Source organism: Mustela nivalis (genome assembly GCF_964662115.1).
Source record: "Mustela nivalis genome assembly, chromosome: 6".
In the NCBI taxonomy this organism is placed as follows: Eukaryota; Metazoa; Chordata; class Mammalia; order Carnivora; family Mustelidae; genus Mustela; species Mustela nivalis.
In genome coordinates this window covers 61579980-61601080 of record NC_139025.1, presented here as the reverse complement: position 1 = coordinate 61601080, position 21101 = coordinate 61579980, and the positions used below count along the sequence as shown (strand labels likewise).

The window sequence follows — 21101 nt, the reverse complement described above, 5'->3', positions numbered from 1 at the left end:
TACAGTGAAGCAAGGATTCTGAAATAGGCACTTGTCCTAGTTAAGACACTACCTGACAACATTTTAAAGGCAACACCTCATGTTTATTTTAGCTTTTAAAAAATATTTCAGCACTTAACATGCATATTTGCTAAAATATTATTTAAGCTGCAGACAAGAAAGTTTGCAAAGCCCCTAAGATTCTGAGGAAAAAAAAAATTTCTTGTCAGTTTTAACACAGCAGGGGACTATATCATCCAAACATTAAGAATTAGTGGCCAAGAATTAGTGTCTGGGTGGCTGAGTTGGTTGAAGCCTCTGCCTTCGGCTCAGATCATGATCCCAGTGTCCTGGGATGGAGTCCCGCATCAGGCTCTCTGCTCAGCGAGAAGCCTGCTTTTCTGTCTCTCTCTTCCTGCCTCTCTGCCTACTTGTGATTTCTGTCTGCCAAATAAATAAATAAAATCTTTTTTAAAAAATACAAAATAACAAAAAGAATTACAAGGGGTACATGGGTGGCTCACTTGGTTAGGCAGGCTTCTGCCTTCCTTTGGCTCAGGTCATGACCCCAGGGTACTGGAATCAAGCCCCACATTGTGTTGGGCTTCCTGCTCAGTGGGGCGTCTGCTTCTCCTTCTCCTACTGCCCCTTCCTCCCCTTGTGCACTCACACGCTCCCACATTCTCTCATAAATAAATAACATCTTAAAAAAAAAAAAAAAAAAGAATTAGTGGCCAAAATTCATTTCAGTTTTCCTAAACATGTCAAAAATGGTTTGCAGTAAATGTTTTAAATATGTTTTTTAAAACTATATAAAAAAAAAAAAAAGCCTGAAACAAGAAATATATTTAAGAGACATTTACAACAAATTGGGAGTTTCGTTTAGCTATATATAATTTAGTTATAAGAAGAGAAACATTGCTTTGTCCATTTATGTAACTGAAATTATAACTTGACTCAATCAACAAAATCAGTGCTACTTACATAGGAAGGTACAGCACCTAAAATGAAGCACCAAAGAGACAAAACATTCAAATTCTTTATTTGTAGCTAAGCATCCTATGTAACAAAAATATATGCTGTTTTCTTCTATATATTAAAATTTATATTATTTCATTTATGTATTTCCAATCTTACTACTCTTTACATTGATAGCTTAAATTATTCAGGTAGCCTAATCTTACTGGTGTCAAATACAAATTCATTCATCATCAAATACTTATTGAGCATCCAGGTTTGAATTTGAGACCAAATTTTCTATTTTATCATTATCATCCATAAAACTCCATAGTCAGCTATCAATTTCATTATAAGATTCTGGTAGAGACTCATTATTTCTATTATACTTTGGTTCTAAAAAAAATATTGAATACTTCTCAAAAACATCATAAATATATACCTAATATTTATATATCTAAGTATTTACCTAAGTATTTATCAATCAAGGTCTCTTGAACTAGAAAACACAAACATATCACATCCAGTAACTGAGTATTTTATTTTCTCATTTTCAGGAAAATAAAATACTAAGTTTTTTTCAGTTACAGTATTTTCAAAGGATACCAACCACAACAGTGTCTATGTATCTACGTACATTCACCTCTCAATATGTATCCCTCTGGTTTGGTTGAAATATCTGATATTATATCACAAATGGTGGAAAGCACTTCAACTAAAATAACATGATTAATAAAAATGCACCTTCCCTTGGGAGCACTTGGGTGGCTCAGTTGGTTAAGTGCCTGACTTGATTTCGGTTCAGGTCATGATCTTGGGTTCTGGGATCAAGCCCCATGTAGGGCTCCATGCTCAGTGAGCAGTCTACTTCAAGATTCTCTCTCCCCCCTCTGCTCTTCCCAGCTCCCACCCCACTCTTGATCTCCCTCTAAAACAAATAAATAACTCTTTAAAAAAAGGAGGGGGGGCGGGCGCCTGGGTGGCTCAGTGGGTTAAGCCGCTGCCTTCGGCTCAGGTCATGATCTCAGAGTCCTGGGATCGAGTCCCGCATCGGGCTCTCTGCTCAGCGGAGAGCCTGCTTCCCTCTCTCTCTCTGCCTGCCTCTCCATCTACTTGTGATTTCTCTCTGTCAAATAAATAAATAAAATCTTTAAAAAAAAAAAAAAAAAAAGAGGGGGGGCACCTTTCCTCACATAAGCCTTCAATCCATCAGGAACTGAAAGGATGAAGACAGGTTGATTAAGGAAAAAAAAAAAAAAGCCAACCTCACCAAAAATGTCAATGTCAACAAAACATTCCTAAGAAGAGTGATAAGAAAGTACCTAAAAATGTACAAGTCATTTTCTTCCAGCTAGCACATTTTGCACAGTAACTATTCAACATATTTGCTTCTGCCTAAAAGACAAGACACTATATGATTTTATTCACAAAAAAATTATTTTTTTAAAATAGCTAATCCACAGTGATAGAAATCAAAAGCAATTGTGGGAAGGAGGGGTAAAGGCCTGAAAATGTCACTAGGAAATTTGGGGGATAATGGAAATGTTCTATATTTGTTTAGGATGATGGTTAATAGGGGTGTATACAATTCTCAAAACACACTGAACTGAACCCAGGACCAATACATTTTATTATAGGTTAATTAAACCTTATTAAAGAGCAGATCATCTATCCCTATACTGGGGATCAAGGGCCCGAGGCAGAACTGAAAAGCTGACCAGGTTTTGAGGTTTCTTAACACTTGGGGCTTCATAGCATGGTTTCTTTACTTGGCTTAAAAATGAGTTCTTATAATTCTATACACTATTATAATCTAATATAAAGAAAAAGATTGATTCCAAAGCAACTCTAAGATTTGGGTACTTTTCTCAATTACTGATTCCCCTTGCTTACTTCCATTACTACAGATGATGGAGATACATTATTCAAGATTTACCATATTATTAGTCAAAACAATGGGAAATTAAAAGTCAAGGTTCTGATCATTACCTTCCAAGTCATCTTTTGTCAAACATCTATAATAACATAAATATACATTACTATTTCTTTTAACCACCCGAGAAGCAAAAACTCAACTGTAAACAGAAAAAAATTTACAACCAAAAAGAGTGGACATTGGCACAGCACTAAACTTAGCACTTCCAGAATGAACTGCCAGGATAGCATTAGAATTCAAATAACTCAAAATGTTGATTTCTCAACCATTTTCCCAATTTCCCACACCTCCCCCAAAGAAATTAACTTTGAAGAGTTTATTTGATTAAGCAAAATTTGAAAGCAGAAGGATTAAAAAGTGAAAAGGTGGTGCAGAAATTAGCAGAGGTGGCACTACCTGAAAGCTCATCAGAAAGGGGAGTGAGAACAATATCAGGCAAGAAGGGTTTGGAAGTATGGATCAGAACAGGAGCACTTTTAGCACTGCGTATATAGGCCGATGGCAGAGCACATTCACCAATGGATCGGCTTCTCATGGCTTTAAAAAAGGAAAAGAAAGAAGTGGGGAAGGAAAAAAGAAGAGTGACTATAATGAAAGGCTTGTGTCACAGAAAAAGCAGCAACAGAGAAAACTAAAAGATACAAAGGAAGGAAATTTTAAATTAAAACATTTCAGCACGGCAAATACTGGCAAGCTGTAAGAAAAGAAATCAGAGAACACATGACATTTTGAATGTAAAGTTTTTGGTGTAAAGCAGGAAAATGCTTTTTTAATTAGCAGTTACCATGGTATAGCATTAAACATGAGCAGACACTTTAAATTAGCACTATGTTCTCAAAACCAAGGGTTGAAAAGTTCATTGAATGGAAACACTGATAAGAACTCAATATTATTAGTTCAAAGAAATTTTTGGTACTATATTCAGGCATTTCTCTGAGACATTATGTGGCAATTGTGAGTCTTTCTTCTTAATGAAGCTGAATTCCAAAAACCAGTAATTCCTACCTTCATGCTCCTCCCTAACGAAGTTTCAAAGTCACCCCAGGTCATTTTTAGAACATTTTATGTAATTCATAATCTAAAGGATTGAATCTCATAGTTAGTATTCGATCTTGGTAGGAGAAGAAAGCTTACTTAAATCCACATCTCTTATTTATGTTAAAGCGTAACAGTATATATAGGACACCTGGGAGGCTCAGTTGGTTAAGCATTGGACTTCAGCTCAGGTCATGATCCTGGGGTCCTGGGATTGAGCTCCACAACAGGCTCCCTTCTCAGTGGGAAGTCTGCTTCTCCCTCTCCTTCTGCCCCTGTCCCTGCTTGTACTCTCTCTTTCTCTTTCAAATAAATAACTTAAAAAAAAAACAAAAAGTTTAACAGTATAATTTAAAACTTTTACGTATTTATAGAAGATAGAATTTGCAATCTGGATGAAAAATCAAGTCACTGAGAAATAGAAACAAGTTTGTGCTAATTCAGATCTGAAGTATCTAATACAAAAACTTTAAAATTAAGTTCTTAAAGATAACTTAAAAACCGGATTACTTATAAAAAATTACATTTGTACTTGCATTTGGTAGTCTCGTGTAAGGAGTCATCAGTTCTCACAATTAAAGACAAATTTTAGCACACTTAGAAATAAATTAATAGTCAAGCTTATACTTCCCAAACAAGTTTTTAACTTAACTTCCAGTTTAGGGATTCTTGAACAAATGATGGTATGCATAGTGTTCTGTATGAATAGAGGACTTAAAAGAAACAATACTCCATAATATTCATAAAATATGACAATTTTAAAAATTTGAGCATTAATATCAATTCAAAATCTTGGCTTTCCTGGTTAATGGAAACTCTTGGTTCCCTCCCTGAGGCCTAAATTCCTTAGCCTGTCACACAAGGACTATGCGACTAGGTACACAGATTACTGCAATTGCATCTTCTCCTCCTGTTCTCACATGCTGCTGCCACAGAGAATTTTTATACTGCTTCCTGAAATGCTCTTTCAAAACAGCATGGCTTTGTGAATTCATAATATCCTTGGTCTTCTTTTCCTCCGGACATTCCTTCTTACTCAAAATGTCGTTTTATCTGCGAAGCTTTTCTAACTTTCCCACATAATTAAATGTACTGGCAATACAGCAATGAACAAAACAGTTAAGCATCCCTGCTTTTGCAAAGCTTACAATCTATTTTTAGTGGACTGTATGTTTTTTATGTCAGCCTCCCAACTTTTCAAACACACAACTATATCCTCTGATTTTTATAAGCCTACCTAGCACGTGGCATATATGAGGAGCTTAATAAAAGCTTATTGAATGAATGAATATCTGTATCTGGGGAGTCTAGCATAATTATTTGTAAAAGAAAGGTTTCAACTGCAAACATATAGAGGAGTAAATAAAAAAAGATACTTAAAACTAAATTGATTCTTTTAAAACTAATTTGATTCAATTTGCAATTCTACAGAATTATAAGTTTTCTTCTATTTTTTTCCTTTGGGTTAGATGGTTCTTTGGATGTAACAATTCCTTTTATTTCTTCTTTCCTACCACCAACTTGAAGAGCTTGGGCATTTCCCTTGGAACTTTCCATAATCACAGTGGTTTAAGTTTGTTATGATTCCAGAATGAATTCTACAAAAATGTACCCCTCTATTTTTTTTATTTTTTATTTTTTGCTATACTACAGGTCTTACTACAGGCATACCTGAAAATCTGCCCATTACCTCACAAAGCCATCTAACCTGCACTACAGAAAATTACTTACGATGAATTAGATACTAGGATTTCTGGGGATTTACTAATCTAAAGCTCAGGTCAGAAATCTCCAGAAAGCCACTGACATTCCTACTGCCACATACACTCCTAAGCCATACACATCAGTGATCTTCAATCTGTAATATGTGTCTTATGTAGATGAAAGGGCAGCATGAAAAATAAAACATCAAGAAGTAAAAACAAAATTTTAAACATATAACCATGACAATTTTTGAAGGCTTTTTATTTTTACCCTTCTCAAAAAAATGAATAAAAAAGAAAAATAGATGCATTCCACATAAATTCATCTTGGATCATAAAACAAACACATTATGTCAAAAACTGTAACCTTCATTCAAGAGTTCCCATGCAATGTCAGAAATTCACAAATAGCAAATATATTAAATCATTAAAAGTACACAAACACAAAATAAATAGAAGGAAGGAAACTGGCCTTTTCTCACTTCTAAAATTATACAGTTCTCCATATTTACAATTAAATAAAATTCACATCATACATACATGTCTACTTGAAGAAAATACCTTTGTAAGTCCCCCCAAACTAAGGCTCAAGATTATAATAAAAGTAAAGGAAAAGGAAAATCTGAAAACAGAAACAGTGATATATTTGTTTCAACAGTTGATGAATATGATTCAGGCCCTGAATCATAACTGCAAACAAGTTATTACTTCTCACAAACATATTCTAAAGTTAAGTCTAAAGTAAGTCCTAAATTCATTGCATCTTCTTTAATAATGTGCTGGCCTAAGTAAAACCTTAGACAAGAGTATACTAGAATGTATACACTTTATCACTGAATTTTTAACTGTGTATACACTATGAACATAAAATTTTTAAAATATTTTAAGAAAATATATATTGGAATACTCCTAAATTAATCTGCTGACTCTTTTAAAAGTGTCTTCCAACTTATACAGGCACTTTTCTGAACAAAACTTTTAATACATCAACTTTTTATTTGATAGGTTTATTTAATGAACGAGCCAGACAAGATGTTTTGGCATAGGTACCAGAAAGTAAACACAGTCAGGTAGGAATTTAAGATCAGTATTTTGCTCACTATATGTTTTATAAAGATTAGAAATATGCCAACATGTTAATGACTGTTTCTCATTGGACAGTTCGTTGACACTTTCTTAAACTTTACATTCCACACTAACCACAAATTACTTCTATAATCAGAAAAATTATGTAAGGGAGTTTAAAAAAAATAGATATTTTAAGTAAAATTTTAAATTTAAAAGAAGAATTCTGTCCTAACCAATACACAAATATTTTTTATTAAATGTGACAGTAATATAAAACAAAGAAAGCCATTTCAGATGTAATCAACATCTTCCTAAGAATCTCAAAGTGATTCTATACAAAAACTTTAAATATTATATTAATTTTAATTCATCCATATCCTTATTCTTTTATCATTTCTCATTATTCTTGACATAGACAATTCTATGCTTATTTTATAGACAGAAAACAACTGTGAAAATATAATTCTTTTGTAGGATTTAAAATTAACTGTGATTTTTAATTCTTCTAAATTTCTTTAAAATTATGTGTTTTTCACAGATTACCATTAAATATAGATATATTTCCACACACACACAAAAAAGTGCTCCGGCCATAAAAATCATGGACTACAGGGGTGCCTGAGTGGCTCAGTTAGTTAAGCATCTGACTTCAGCTCAGGTCATGACCTCAGAGTCCTGGAATAAAGCCCTGAGGTGGACTCTGGATCAGTGGGGAGTCTGCTTTTCCCTCTCCTTTTGCGACTCCCCCTGTCGGTATACTCACACACCCACATTCTCTCTTGCTCTCAAATAAATAAATAAATCTTTAAACATAATCATAAATTGTAAAACCGAAAGTAACTTCAATCAATTTTGTTTCAGGCATATAAGGTAGTATCATTCCCATTACACAGATGAAGTAAATAAAGCCTAGGAAGTTCAAAATTATCTAGCTATTAAGTGATGAAAGTAAGAATAAAAAAGAGATTAGGACAAAACCTTATTTTTCATTGCAGCACTCTTTTTACTACAATTCAGATGAAGTTATAAGTCTCTGAGAGAAAGAAGATTAAGATGGTAGCTAGGTCCAGAGTATACTAAATCATCCTACATCCAGAAATTCTTCCCATCATTGCTCTTTTGCTGCTAATTCCAAGATTATAGAAATATCTTCCATGTCTACAAAAAGCTGCAAGGAACCGAGCAACAACCTCTACCTTGGTCTCAGCCATCTGCAAGCAGAAAGCACGAATTCCTAGTTGGAAGTGTGTGAAGCCAATCTAATTATGTAACTGTAGCACTGAAAACTTAGCTACCCTAATTTCCCCTGTTACTGAGTATATTTACTTAGTAAAAATTCTACCAGTTAATGCATGAGTTCTGTAAAGTGAATCAGGGTTCTATTTCTTCAGTTCTGTAAAAAACAGTTTAAAATTATTGATACCCACAGTAAAATAAACTACATAAAAATGCTAATGTAAGATAAATCTTAATAGCATACATGGGTAACAGCATATCATTAGACTCTTGAATACTAATGAAAAAAAAAGGTTTTGCTATAGAAGTTTCTCCTTTAATGACCAAACTGATAAGAACATTATGTATTTACATACATTGTTACCAAGGACTATAAAGATATTGCCCTGTACAATTCTCATTATTTTTAAGAGTACATACCAACGGTTTTTTGCCGTACTATACTCCTTGCCTTTTCGGTTCCTGGGGAACCAGTGGTTGTTGCACTTCTCTGTCTCATTGGGGCTTGGCCAGGCTGATCACGACTCCACCCTCTAGAAAATGACTTGTCAACTGAAACTTTCTGAAATTCATGTCCAACTCCTAGAAATGCAGATTTTCAATTTCAGTATACCGTCACCTGATTAATAATCTCTTCAAATTATGCATCCTACCTTACCTCAGATTCTCGGGTTTCTCATAAAGCATTTTAAAGTATCAAGTTAAATGCCTGTGTACCATAAGGCTTTTTAAAATTCACTTTACGTAAAAATCATATTCCAAAACTGATACAGAATTCTAAAATTACAACATCAAAAATAAACTATTATTAAATCTTTTGCCATCCATTTATTTCATTAAAAAAGAAACATTTGGATAAGCAAAAAAGTTTAAGAAATGAGGGACGCTTGGGTGGCTCAGTTCGTTAAGCGGCTGCCTTTGGCTCAGGTCATGATCCCAGGGTCCTGGGATCGAATCCCATATCTGGCTCCTGGCTCGGCAGAGAGCTTGCTTCTCCCTCCCACTTTGCCTGCTGCTCTCCCAGCTTATACTCTCCCTTTCTGTTAAACGAATAAATAAAACCTTAAAAAAATTCTTTAAAAAAAAAAGTATAAGAAATAAGTTAACCAAAAGTCATCCTATGGTGGAAGTTACTACATCTCTACCTGCCAATAATAGCCAGTTGGGAAATAAATAGTCAGGAAAAAGTATTTTGGTCACTTAATGAACTACCATGGACTACTGTTAAATAGGAAGTATGACTCAGGTTAAAATCTCTAGCCAGCAACTACTTATTAAGAGTGAAAAATACAGGGACACCTTGGTGGTTCAGTGGGTTAAAGCCTCTGCCTTTAGCTCAGGTCATGATCTCAGGGGATCTAGCCCCTCTCTGCTCAGCAGGGAGCCTGCTTCCTCCTATCTCTTTCTGCCTGCCTACTTGCGATCTCTGTGTGTCAAACAAATAAATAAAATCTTTAAAAAAAAAAAAAAGAGTGAAAAATACAAGGGCGCCTGGGTGGCTCAGTGGTTAAAGCCTCTGCCTTCAGCTCAGGTCATGATCTCAGGGTCCTGGGATTGGAGACCCGCATTGGGTTCTCTGCTCAGCAGGGAGCCTGCTTCCCCCTCTCCCTCTGCCTGCCTCTCTGCCTGCTTGTCATCTCTCTCTTTGTCAAATAAATAAAGAAAATCCTTTGAAAAAAAAGGAGCGAAAAATACTAACACAACAAGGATTATAAAAACATGTAGTAACAATATAATCAATATGCCATTGTCCCTCTCCCCCATTTTAACACTCAATAGATATATAATCCACATCTAGGGAATGTTTACTTTTAGTCAAAACTAAGAAAATGTTTTCAAAAGAATTTTTCAAATAATTCTTTTTAAATAGAGTAACAAGAACTGACCTAAATTCTAACGAAAATGTTTCATATGATAAAAAGGAAGAGCATTTTATAAATTTACATTTTGGTTAATTATTTAAAATAAAATATTTAAGATTCTAAATTGTTTATTTAAATTTTAGCTAGATATATACAGAACACTTTATTTCTCATCAAAATTACTAATGATTTTGAAGTTCTTCAAGAAAAAAATTACAAGGTACCTACATGATTTATTACCGGAAATTTTTAATCTGCAGGGAAGAGTTAAAAGAAAACATAATGGTTTACCATTCCTTGTCTCCCTAGCCTGATTTTCCCAGACCAAATTATTTAAACAAATTTATGGGGAGCATCTCTGTGGACAACTCTTACCTTTCCCTTTGTGCTTTTTTTGCTTCTGTTCACTCAGCTTATCCAATGGTAAATCACTGAGATCCAAACTATATAAATTTCTAGCTAAAACTTTAGTTAGTGTTTCCATAGTCAGTGACCACTCAGTGGCTAACTCTTCCCAATAGGTCAGTGACGATAATACTGAAAGTAAGTCATCCCATAGTTCTCGAGAGATGTACACATTAAGATTTGCTTTGATCCAGGCAACGATAAGAGTCTATAAAGACAAAAAAGTAACAATGAAATATGCTCAAATTCAGATATTCAATTATAAAAAAAATTACCTAAGAACAAGCAGAATTTAAAATCCCATAATATCCATGATCCCTTCTTGGTATATAATACTTACAAAGGAATTCATGCAATCATTACTATTTACTATAAATTTCAACAACTGCCAACACCCAACATTCTAGAAATTAGGACAAGTTATCAAAACTGAAAAGAATTATCTCTAAAGTTGTAACTATCCTTCATGCTGTATTACATTAATGTTAAATAAATGCTGCTTAAAAAGTCTCCACACTATAAAAATTTTGAAACTACTGGGTTGAATTATTTACTAATGCTTTTGAGCTAAACTGACCAAAGGCTTTCTCAAACTAAGGATGAAACTCTGTATATAATATGAACATTCTAAAAACAAGTTACTGGAGATACATTTAATGAAATGTTTCTGAAAAATTATACATAAAGAATAAAATTAAATTTCATTTTGAAGATACCAGAAGAATTAAAGGCACTTTGTAAAATATCCAATCATACAATAAAAAACGTATTCATTGAAGGGCAGAAATTACATCACCCCTGAGATTTTAGGGACTTCTACTGAAGATATAACCTCCTATTGAAGTTTTTCAAAAGCTTAATTTTTACTAAGGAATTCACATAAAATTTATACATTAAATGCCAGATGAAAATGAGCAGAGTTTACAGCATGAATAGCAGTAACTAGTGGCTTTCCATTCTATCTTACATTATCTATATTTACAGTACAAAAAAGTTATTCCATATAGCAAGCTAAAATTGTGCTCTCCTATAGTTCCAACATCAGGTTAGTTCTAACAATTGGGAAATCTTTTTAAAAAGGGCTAATGAGGGGTGCCTGGGTGGCTCAGTGGGTTAAGCCGCTGCCTTCAGCTCGGGTCGTGATCTCAGGGTCCTGGGATCGAGTCCCGCATCGGGCTCTCTGCTCAGCAGGGAGCCTGCTTCCCCCCTTTCTCTCTCTGCCTGTCTCTCTGCCTGCTTGTGATCTCTCTGTCAAATAAATAAATAAAATCTTAAAAAAAAAAAAAAGGGCTAATGAAGTTAAGAGGAGTTTAGATAATAAATGCAATTGGTTTCAAAAGACTATTCACTACTAAGTATAAAACCTTAGGCAAACAAAAATATTTTTTAAAAAATAATTTGAATAACTATACTTATGGCCAAGAATTAGATCTGAGTAGGTTTTTTTTTTTTTTAATTTTTTTTAAGATTTATTTATTTATTTATTTGACAGAGAGAAATCACAAGTAGATGGAGAGGCAGGCAGAGAGAGAGAGAGAGAGAGAGAGAGAGAGGGAAGCAGGCTCCCCGCCGAGCACAGAGCCCGATGCGGGACTCGATCCCAGGACCCTGAGATCATGACCTGAGCTAAAGGCAGCGGCTTAACCCACTGAGCCACCCAGGCGCCCCCTGAGTAGGTTTTTATCTTTGATATTAAGAACCATTTTATCAATGTATTTGTATTTAATGTGTCATCTTAAGAACATATTATTTTGGTATTTCCAAAGAATCCATAATACATTTAAAGTCAATACTCTATCCTCAGGTTGGAAAACACAATATGTAATTTATAAATATTCAAACTACCACTGACACTTAAAATACAGAAGTGACTAAAGTCTTACAGAACAGCATGATAAGAAAGAATCTTGATCATTAACTACTTTTCCATTACTACAGAAACACTTAGAGTTTTATTTTTCTAACAAGCCAGAGACTTAGAAACTCAAAAAGCAAACAATCAGGCCATTACTCATGAAGCTCCCTGGCAGCTTTTTGCAATCATGTAAGTATGCCACACAACAGAAAAAGTTAAATATCATCAGTCTATTTCAATGTTCTTTTCACAGATGTGGTACTTCCTCCACGCTTATACTAGGTTGTGAGTTTCTATGTACGGCAAATAGCCCATTTAGATAAGCAACTTTTAATTTAGTTCTACAAAAGATCCTTTAATATGAAATGATCTTTGATTTAAAGCTTTTTTTCCCCAAGTAACAAATTCAGGGCTCAATGAATCTTATAAAAATACATATCTATTCATCTATTTATCTATTTATTTATTTTTATTGCCTGGAAAAGTGGTCCTGCAAGTCGACCTGCCAAGGTCATATTTTTTTTCCCCTGGAACTGTAGAAAAGCTTGTGATGGCATCTTCAGTACAGATTCCGTGACTCTGAGCAATACAAGCAGCATCTGTTCCCTTAAAGTAAAAAAATTAATTAATGTTTCCTTCTCACATATGTTTGTTCTTGGTTAATGAATAACTTTAAAATTATTTGTTATAAAATGTACTATCTTTCGGTAAGTCAAATACCAAATATCTTTCAAATTTTTAGAATTCTTTAAATATTAAATTTTAAAATTCCATTTTATAAACTATACCAGCCATTTTAAAACCACTTTTCAGTCACAAAATCCTCTCATCAATTAAAAATGTATGCAAAACCTGATGAATTGGGAGGTGAGAATGTGGAGGCTGCTCCCATCCCCCAAACTCCCAAAATCAAGTAATAACCTTAGGAAGCTGTCTATCTATACAATATAGTTCTACCTTGATGCCTATACAACTAATATTCTTTATAAAATGGAAAACAAGCACATATCGAGAAGTGTACCAGGTACAATTTCAAAAACCACAAGATTTTAAGATTAATAGATCACAGTGATCCTGGCGGGTAATCAAAGACCATCACTCTTTTGCATCTTTCCATCCATTTAAGTTTGGCCATTTCTAAACCCTTTATACTTTATACCTGTATACTCCACATCAAGACAATCATATGATTTCTACCTTGTCTCTTTCTCCTAGTGTCTTATTATTAAGACCACAAAACTACCTTATTTGCACTTGAAAATCTGGAAACTGATTAAGCCACATGTAAAAAAGGGTATTCTAGTATGGGTGCACAGCCAGGCTACCAGCCCAAGTCCCTATCACAGCCTCCTCTAGGATTTGCCTGTGGGCCCATTCCAAGCACAGCAACATGTGGGACGTGGGACAATCCCTGTGAGAAATGTGGCAGAGGTAGCAAAAGTTCACAGACCTAGAAGTCATCATTTTTCTGGGAAGGGAGGGCAGAATTAAATAGAAAAGTATGAAAAATATTCTGAATTTAACAAAAAAATACATGCATTTATTCATAAGATAAAAATCAAAGTTGCTGCATTTGTAATCTACGCCTCTGGTTTGGCTGTACAAAATGATGAACTTTTTGAAATCAACCAAATATGCAATAAAGTATAGCTTTTCCAAATAAATCTTATCTGATTTGTGGTCAAATCAAAATTCATTCATATATAAACTTTCACTGTGAAATGATAGCAATGATTTGAATTAACAAAATCTTATAAATTCAATATAAATATGTGAGTAATCTCTCATAAAGCTATGACTTCAAGGAACTTATAAAAAAAAATTTTTAATACTAAAGTGTTCCATATAGCAGGCCTCTCACTTTAACCTGGCTCAACAGCACTAATGCAAAGTATATTTAAAAAAAAAAAAAAAGAAGAAGAAGAAGGGGGTGGGCGGAGACTAACAAAAGGATGGTCCAAAGTAGTATGGTTCCTGGGTAATAATAACCTAGGCTCTGCAGTCTGAAGGACCAGTTCAAATCTCAGCTGTGCAAACAAAGATAAATGAACCAACCTCTTTGTACCTAAAAATCACCACATAAAATAGAGATATTACCTACCTGAGGGGTGCTAAAAAAAGGATCAAGAAAGAAAATGCATGTATAGAAAATGCTTAAAAATATACCTGGCATAGAAAAGTAATACAAGTAAGTTAATAACAAACTATATCCTGATATAACTCTATCAATACTGCTAATAAAGATTTTTTCCAAAATAAAGCCATTTTTCCATATGTAGCAAACATGTATGAGGCATACACTTTTACTAAGTACTTCCACTTTTCAAGAATAAGTCAAAGGAGAAAAATTATGTATGTATAAGGATGATCACTCTCTTCTCTCTACCCCAAAACAAAATGAAATAACTAAATATCCATCAAAAGAGGACTGGTTAAGAAAATTATAACACATACAAATGGCAGAATAATACTAAGTGACTATATATATAGTTTGGTGAACCAGATGTTCATCAAAGGGCAAACAATGATTACCTCCAGAGAATGAGTTTTGGGGCAACTTTAACTTTCTTTTTAAAACTTTGTTTTGTTTTATTTTTATAATGAACATGTATCATTTTAAAAACTGAAGAACTGCTCTTTTCCCCAAAAGGCCTATTTTTCCATTCATTAAATATTCATAGAGCACAAATAGTATATAAAATACTATGGTAAGAAATGCAGGAAATATAAAAACAAAGACAACAGAGACATTTTTTAACGCCTTTCAATTCAGAGGTAAAGAGACATATATACAAGTAATTTAAGGATTTAGACAATTTTTAAAAAGAACTGTAACAGAGATACAAATATGCAATGAAAGGAAGTGGAAGAAAAAATTAAGTAAGGATATGTGAAAAAAGGAAGGTGGAATCTAAAGATAGTTATTGTGACAACACAAGAAGATGGCAAGCATCAGAAAAGTTCAGAATGTGCAGGAAAGAGCAATTTGGTAAAGACAGGAGCCAGATCCCATTCTGCAGGGTGGAGTTTAGGCTTGAGAGAAAGCCAGAAAAGTGTCAGGGACCTCACTGTACATGGCCTTACATGACAGGTTGAGCAATCAGGCATTCACCCACTTAATCATTTACTTATTCTTTTGTTCACACATGCACAAATTCATTTATTCACCCATGTATTCATTTCTGAGGGGGGGCATTAGAAAAACAATCCAAGAAGGCTGAACAAAGATGTCTGAGATAAAATGGAAACTATTGTCATCATAAAAATTATATAAAATATTTACTCGCTAATAGGAGCCTCTACAATATTGTGACAGGACCTGTTCATAGACATTATTCCTCTAAAAATTACTATAATTATATATATACAATTAAAAAAACATAAAGGATAAATATTTTTTACCAAGTCTTTTTGTCCATTGATACTTGTACAACCATGAACCGGTAAATGTTAAGAATGCGTTTACACATATCTGTATGCTCATCCAGAAGGTTTTTAATTTCATTTGCAGGTTCAAGAAGAAATATGTTTGATGAGTTTATAATAAACACCTAAAACAAAAGACATCATTAGCTATTCATTATAAAATTAGAAACTTATTTAAAAAACAAATTCAGGGCACCTGGGTGGCTCAGTGGGTTAAGCCCACTCAGTGGAGAGCCTGCTTCACCCTCTCTCTCTGCCTTCCTCTCTGCCTACCTGTGGTTTCTCTGTGTCAAATAAATAAATAAAATCTTTAAAAATAATAATAATAAAAAATAATTTAAGAAAAACAAATTCAGGGGACGCCTGGGTGGTTCAGCGGGTTAAAGCCTCTGCCTCCACGGCTCAGATCATGATCCCAGAGTCCTGGGATCCAGCCCAGTATCCGGCTCTCTGCTCACTGGGGAGCATGTTTCCTCCTCTCTCTCTGCCTGCCTTTCCGCCTACTTGTGATATCTCTCTGTCAAATAAATAAATAAAATCTTTAAAAAAAAATTCAGATGCTTATCACTAGGTGATCTATAATGAACTAAAAAGTATATATCGCTTCTCGGCCTTTTGGCTAAGATCAAGTGTAAAAAGTATAAGGCTACATGTTAATTCTGACCCTGTTTCTACCACTAGCTTGACATGTGAGATTTAAACCCATTAAACCATTTTGTTTTTATGTTTATCTAGACAAATATAAAATCACTACTAGGCCCCCAAGAAAAGAAACCAAGTAAAAAAACAGTGTTTTTTAAAACTGAGAGTTTTAAGATAACTCTACTGCTGTCATAAATTGAAACAAACAAAAAATAGTTTAGGATAGGGGCGCCTGGGTGGCTCAGTGGGTTAAAGCCTCTGCCTTCGGCTCAGGTCATGATAGCAGGATCCTGGGATCGAGTCCCACGGCGGGCTCTCTGCTCTGCAGGGAGCCTGCTTCCTCCTCTCTCTCTCTCTGCCTGCCTTTCTCCCTACTTGTGATTTCTCTCTTTCTGTCAAATAAATAAAATCTTAAAAAAAAAAAAAAGTTTAGGATAAAAGAAGATACTAAATTAAGATGAATTTTCAGAATAAAGTGTTCAATATCATCTACTACTCTTTTCACGTTTATAGACTATTTGTGTTTATGTGCTTTAGTAATAACAACCTGCATGAACAGATCACATATCACAGTACTACAACTGAGGTGCCATTAATATGCATCTTCTATTACAGAAAAATTAAAAAGAACTATGATAATCAAATCATTAATTATATTTTGTTATTGAAGACAAAGCAATTATAATGGTGACAGGTGTGTGCAAAGACTCTCGAGGATACTTTGGAGGTATAGAACATTTCATCTATTGTAAAGCTAGGACATTTACATCTTCTATACCCATAATCCTGATTTAAATCCCTCGATGAACTACATAATAAAACATATCTGTGAAATCATAAGAAAAAAGAATATATTTTTTTTAAAGATTTAATTTATTTGACAGAGATCACAAGTAGGCAGAGAGGCAGGCAGAGAGAGATGGGGGAGAAGCAGGCTCTCTGCTGAGAGAGAACAGAGAGCCCAAGCCAGGACTCGATCCCAGGACCCTGAGATCATGAGTTGAGCCGAAAGCAGAGGCTTAACCCACTGAGCCACCCAAGCACCCGAGAAAAAAGAATATTAAGCTAACTTGAGAATAGTGAAAAGAGAGAACTCTGTAAGTCTAGCAACACTGACCAAGAAAAGCAAGAGGCATAAATAAATAAATAAATTGTTAGGGGAAAAAAAATAAGGATATAACTAAGAGCAATTTGGGAGAAAAGTATTCTGACAAAAGAAAAAGTAAGTTTAAAGGACCTGAGATGAAAACCTCCCTACAATGTTTAAGGAACAGAAGGAGTAGAGAGTGAAGTGAAGAAGTAGGGAAGCAGTTGGGAAATGATGTTGAGAAACAGAACCAGAGCATGTGGTTCAGAGCTTTACACACTGTCAGTGGTAAAAGAACATGTTCCCCCAACCCCAAATTTCACAGATCAATCCTATTATAAAATACAATAAAAATTAACTAATAAGAAAAAGGAAATGAAAACAGACATACAAAAATAGAAACACAAACCATCAAAATCAGAAATATTAGATTACTTAGTTTCTAAACTCTTACTCTCAATTTTGCAATTAATCTTGTGGGCTGGCACTAGTTCGTGGACCACACCTTGAGGAGCAATCATGTGAAGCATTGTAGACCATCAGAAAGACTTCTGCTTTCATGCTTAGTGATAATGCAAAGCCAATGGAGGGTTTTGAGCAGAAAAATATGATCCAACTTACATTCTGTAGACTCTCTCTGGCAACTAACTATGTTGAGACTATGCCAGTGATGGGTGGGCAAGAGCAGAGAAGGTATACTAATTAGGAGTTTGGATTACTGTAATAATCCAGATGAAAGATCATGGGGGCCTGGACCCAAGAGCTAATGTAAATGTTGAATAGTTAGATTCGGCGTACATTCTGAAGATGGCCAGGATGTGTTATCAAATTAGATGTAGGATATAAAAGAAGGTGGGGTGCGTGTGTGTGTGTCACCTGGGTGGCACAGTCAGTTGAGCGTCTGACTCTTGGTTATGGCTCACGTCTGATTCAGGGTCTGATATTGAGCCCTGCATTGGGCTCTGCACTCAGCAAAGAGTTTGCGTGGGTTTCTCTCTGCTTCTCTCTCTCTGCCCTTCCCTCCAGTTTGCTCACTCTCTAAAATAAGTCAACAGATCTCTTTTTTTTTTTAATTAAGATTTTATTTATTTATTTGACAGACAGAGATCACAAGTAGGCAGAGAGAGAGAGGAGGAAGCAGGCTCCCCGCTGAGCAGAGAACCCAATGCGGGGTTTGATCCCAGGACCCTGGGATCATGACCTGAGCCGAAGGCAGAGGCTTTAACCCACTGAGCCACCCAGGCACCCCAACAGATCTCTTTAATTAAGAATAAAAGAAAGTCAGGAAACAAGATGGCTTGAACAACTTGAAAACAGGAGCTATAAATGAACCAAGAAAAACTGCAGGAAGAGCACATTTGTTGAGCAAGAACAGAAGTCTTAGACACGTCAAGTTCGAGATGCCTATTAGATATCCAAGTGAAGATGCTAACTTGGCATTTGAATATTTAAGTTTAAGATTCAGGGGTGCCTGGGTGGCTCAGTCAGTTAGGCGTCTGACTTCGGCTCAGGTCATGATCTCCAGGCCCTCCCTACTGAGCAGGAAGTCTGCTTCTGATCCTCTGACCCTCCCCCTTACTTGTGACCTGTCTCTCTCAAATGAATAAATAAAATCTTAAAAAAAAAAAAAAGACTCAGAGTTCAAACAAGAGGTCTCAGACTAGAAATAAAATTGTAGATGATACAGTAAATACATGACATTTAAAGCCAGAGGAATGGATGAGATGAACCAGAGAATAAGTAGAAAGATCCAAGAACTGATTAGGGGCCCTTCAACAATGAAATGATCAGGGACATATGAAAAAATCAGTAAAAAATTCTGAGAAGTGGCCAGTGAGTTAGAAGAAAAACAGGAGGGATGCTATTCTGAAGAACAAGTGAAGAAGTGTTTGAATAGGGAAGGAATGGTCTATCCTATAAAATGTTCCTGACAAGTCCAGTAGGATTAGGATTGGAAAATGTACATTTGGGACACCTGGGTGGCTCCATCCGCTAAACATCTGACTCTTGATTTTGGCTTAGGTCATGATCTCAGGGTCATGAGATCAGGCCCCACATCACACCCCATGCTGAACATGGAGCCTGCTTAAGATTTTCTCCTTCCCCCTCTCGCACTCCTCCCTCCACTTGTGCATGTGCTCACTCTCTCTTTAAAAAAAAAAAAAAAAAGTACATTTGATTTAACAAAGTGGAAGTCACATGTGGTCTTGACAAGAATAGTCTGCTTTAAAAAATGAATGACAGGGCGCCTGGGTGGCTCAGTGGATTAAAGCCTCTGCCTTCAGCTCAGGTCATGATCCCAGGGTCCTCGGATCGAGACCCAAATCGGGCTCTCTGCTCAGCATGGAGCCTGCTCCCTCCTCTCTCTCTGCAAGCCTCCTGCCTACTTGTGAGCTCTGTCAAAAAAATAAATAAAATCTTAAAATAAATAAATAATGAATGAATGACTATAATGAACTCCTACAAATCAACAACAAAAAAAAGACAACCTAACAGAATATGGGAAAAAGCAGATGAATAGGCCCTTCATAAAAAGATGCTCAATCTCAGTACTGATGAAGAAAAAAGCAAATTAAAACAAGGAAAAAAAATGAAATAACATTTCACACATTTGGGGCAGCAAACATTAAAATGTGACTCTGTAACTAAAGGGGGAAGATATAAGGAAATAAGAACTCACAAACACTACTAAAGAAAATGTAAATTATTATAACCATGTTGGAAGACAATTTGGCATTAACAGTAAAGTAAGGATGATAATGTACAATTCCTCCAACCCAGTAACTCCACTTCTGAGTATATATCCTAAGGAAATTCTCCCACACGTGCAAAAGAAATACATACACAGGAATATTCAGTGTAGCACTATTTGGAATGGTGAGAAATTGGAAACAACTTAAAAAACACTGACAGAAAAATGAGTAAGTAAAATGTGAAATAATCATAAATTGCAATACCAGAAAGTAGCTAAAATGAATGAACTACAGCTATGAATCAACAACACAACTCAAATACATAGGGTTAATGCAAAAAGAAAGTACCAGATGACAGTACCCTATGACACAAATTATATAAATCTTAAAGTTGTCTAGAAAAACAATATGCAATTTTTATTAACATATATACATTAGAGAGGGAAGGTTAAGGAAAAAACAAAATGAATGTTTTATCAAGAAAATTGACAAATGTAGGTATTGAGTATATTAAAAAATTATACTGTACAATGGAATACCGAGCCATATATTTGAAATATTTAATAATTATTTTATTTTAAAAGATTTTATTTATTTATTTGACACAGAGAGAGAGATTGCAAGGAGGCAGAGAGGCAGGCAGAGAGAGACAGTGAAGCAGGCATCCCCCTGAGCAGAGAGCCTGATGTGGGGCTCGATCCCAGGACTCTGAGATCATAATCTGAGCTGAAGGCAGAGAGGCTTAACCCACTGAGCCACCCAAATGCCCCCTATTAAATAATTATTTTATTGTAGGGGCACCTGAGTGGCTCAGTCATTAAGCATCTGTCTTCACCTCAGGTCATGGTCCCAGGGTCCTGGGATTAAACCATGCATCAGGGGCTCCCTACTCAGTGGGGAGCCTGCCTCTCCCACTGCCCCTGCTTGTGTTCCCTCTCTCGCTGTCCTATTCTCTGCCAAATAAGTAAATAAAATCTTTTTTAAAAAGTTTTTTTTTGAATTTTTTTGTTAGTAACCAAAAGTGAATCACCTGCAAAACTGCCTGGGTACCAGCTCGTATGTTCTGTTCTGTGACTTCTTCAGAAGCATTATGAAGAACATCTTGGTAGGTGCCATTTTTTGCCCAAGTGGAATTTCGAACATGATCAGCAATATCGGTCCCATTTTCCTAAAAAAAAAAAAAAAAATCAAGTTTTCATATTTCATTAAGAATGCTG

General features: G+C 35.2%; 1 protein-coding gene across 9 annotated transcripts in view; it reads right to left on the bottom strand.

The window, feature by feature from the left end:
* The window catches only part of RALGAPA1 (Ral GTPase activating protein catalytic subunit alpha 1), a 256054-nt gene that overhangs the window by 158149 nt on the left and 76804 nt on the right, over positions 1-21101 (bottom strand). For 5 of the 9 annotated variants that reach the window (XM_082737790.1, XM_082737795.1, XM_082737793.1 and 2 more), the window contains exons 12-16: positions 20915-21052; positions 15439-15587; positions 12513-12642; positions 10152-10389; positions 8335-8496 (exon numbers count right to left, since the gene is read on the bottom strand). In XM_082737790.1, coding sequence (XP_082593916.1) covers positions 8335-8496; positions 10152-10389; positions 12513-12642; positions 15439-15587; positions 20915-21052 — 817 coding nt within the window. Of the gene's footprint in view, positions 1-3268; positions 3410-8334; positions 8497-10151; positions 10390-12512; positions 12643-15438; positions 15588-20914; positions 21053-21101 lie in introns of all 9 variants that reach the window. The other 4 variants (XM_082737789.1, XM_082737788.1, XM_082737791.1 and 1 more) reach the window with 1 other exon arrangement.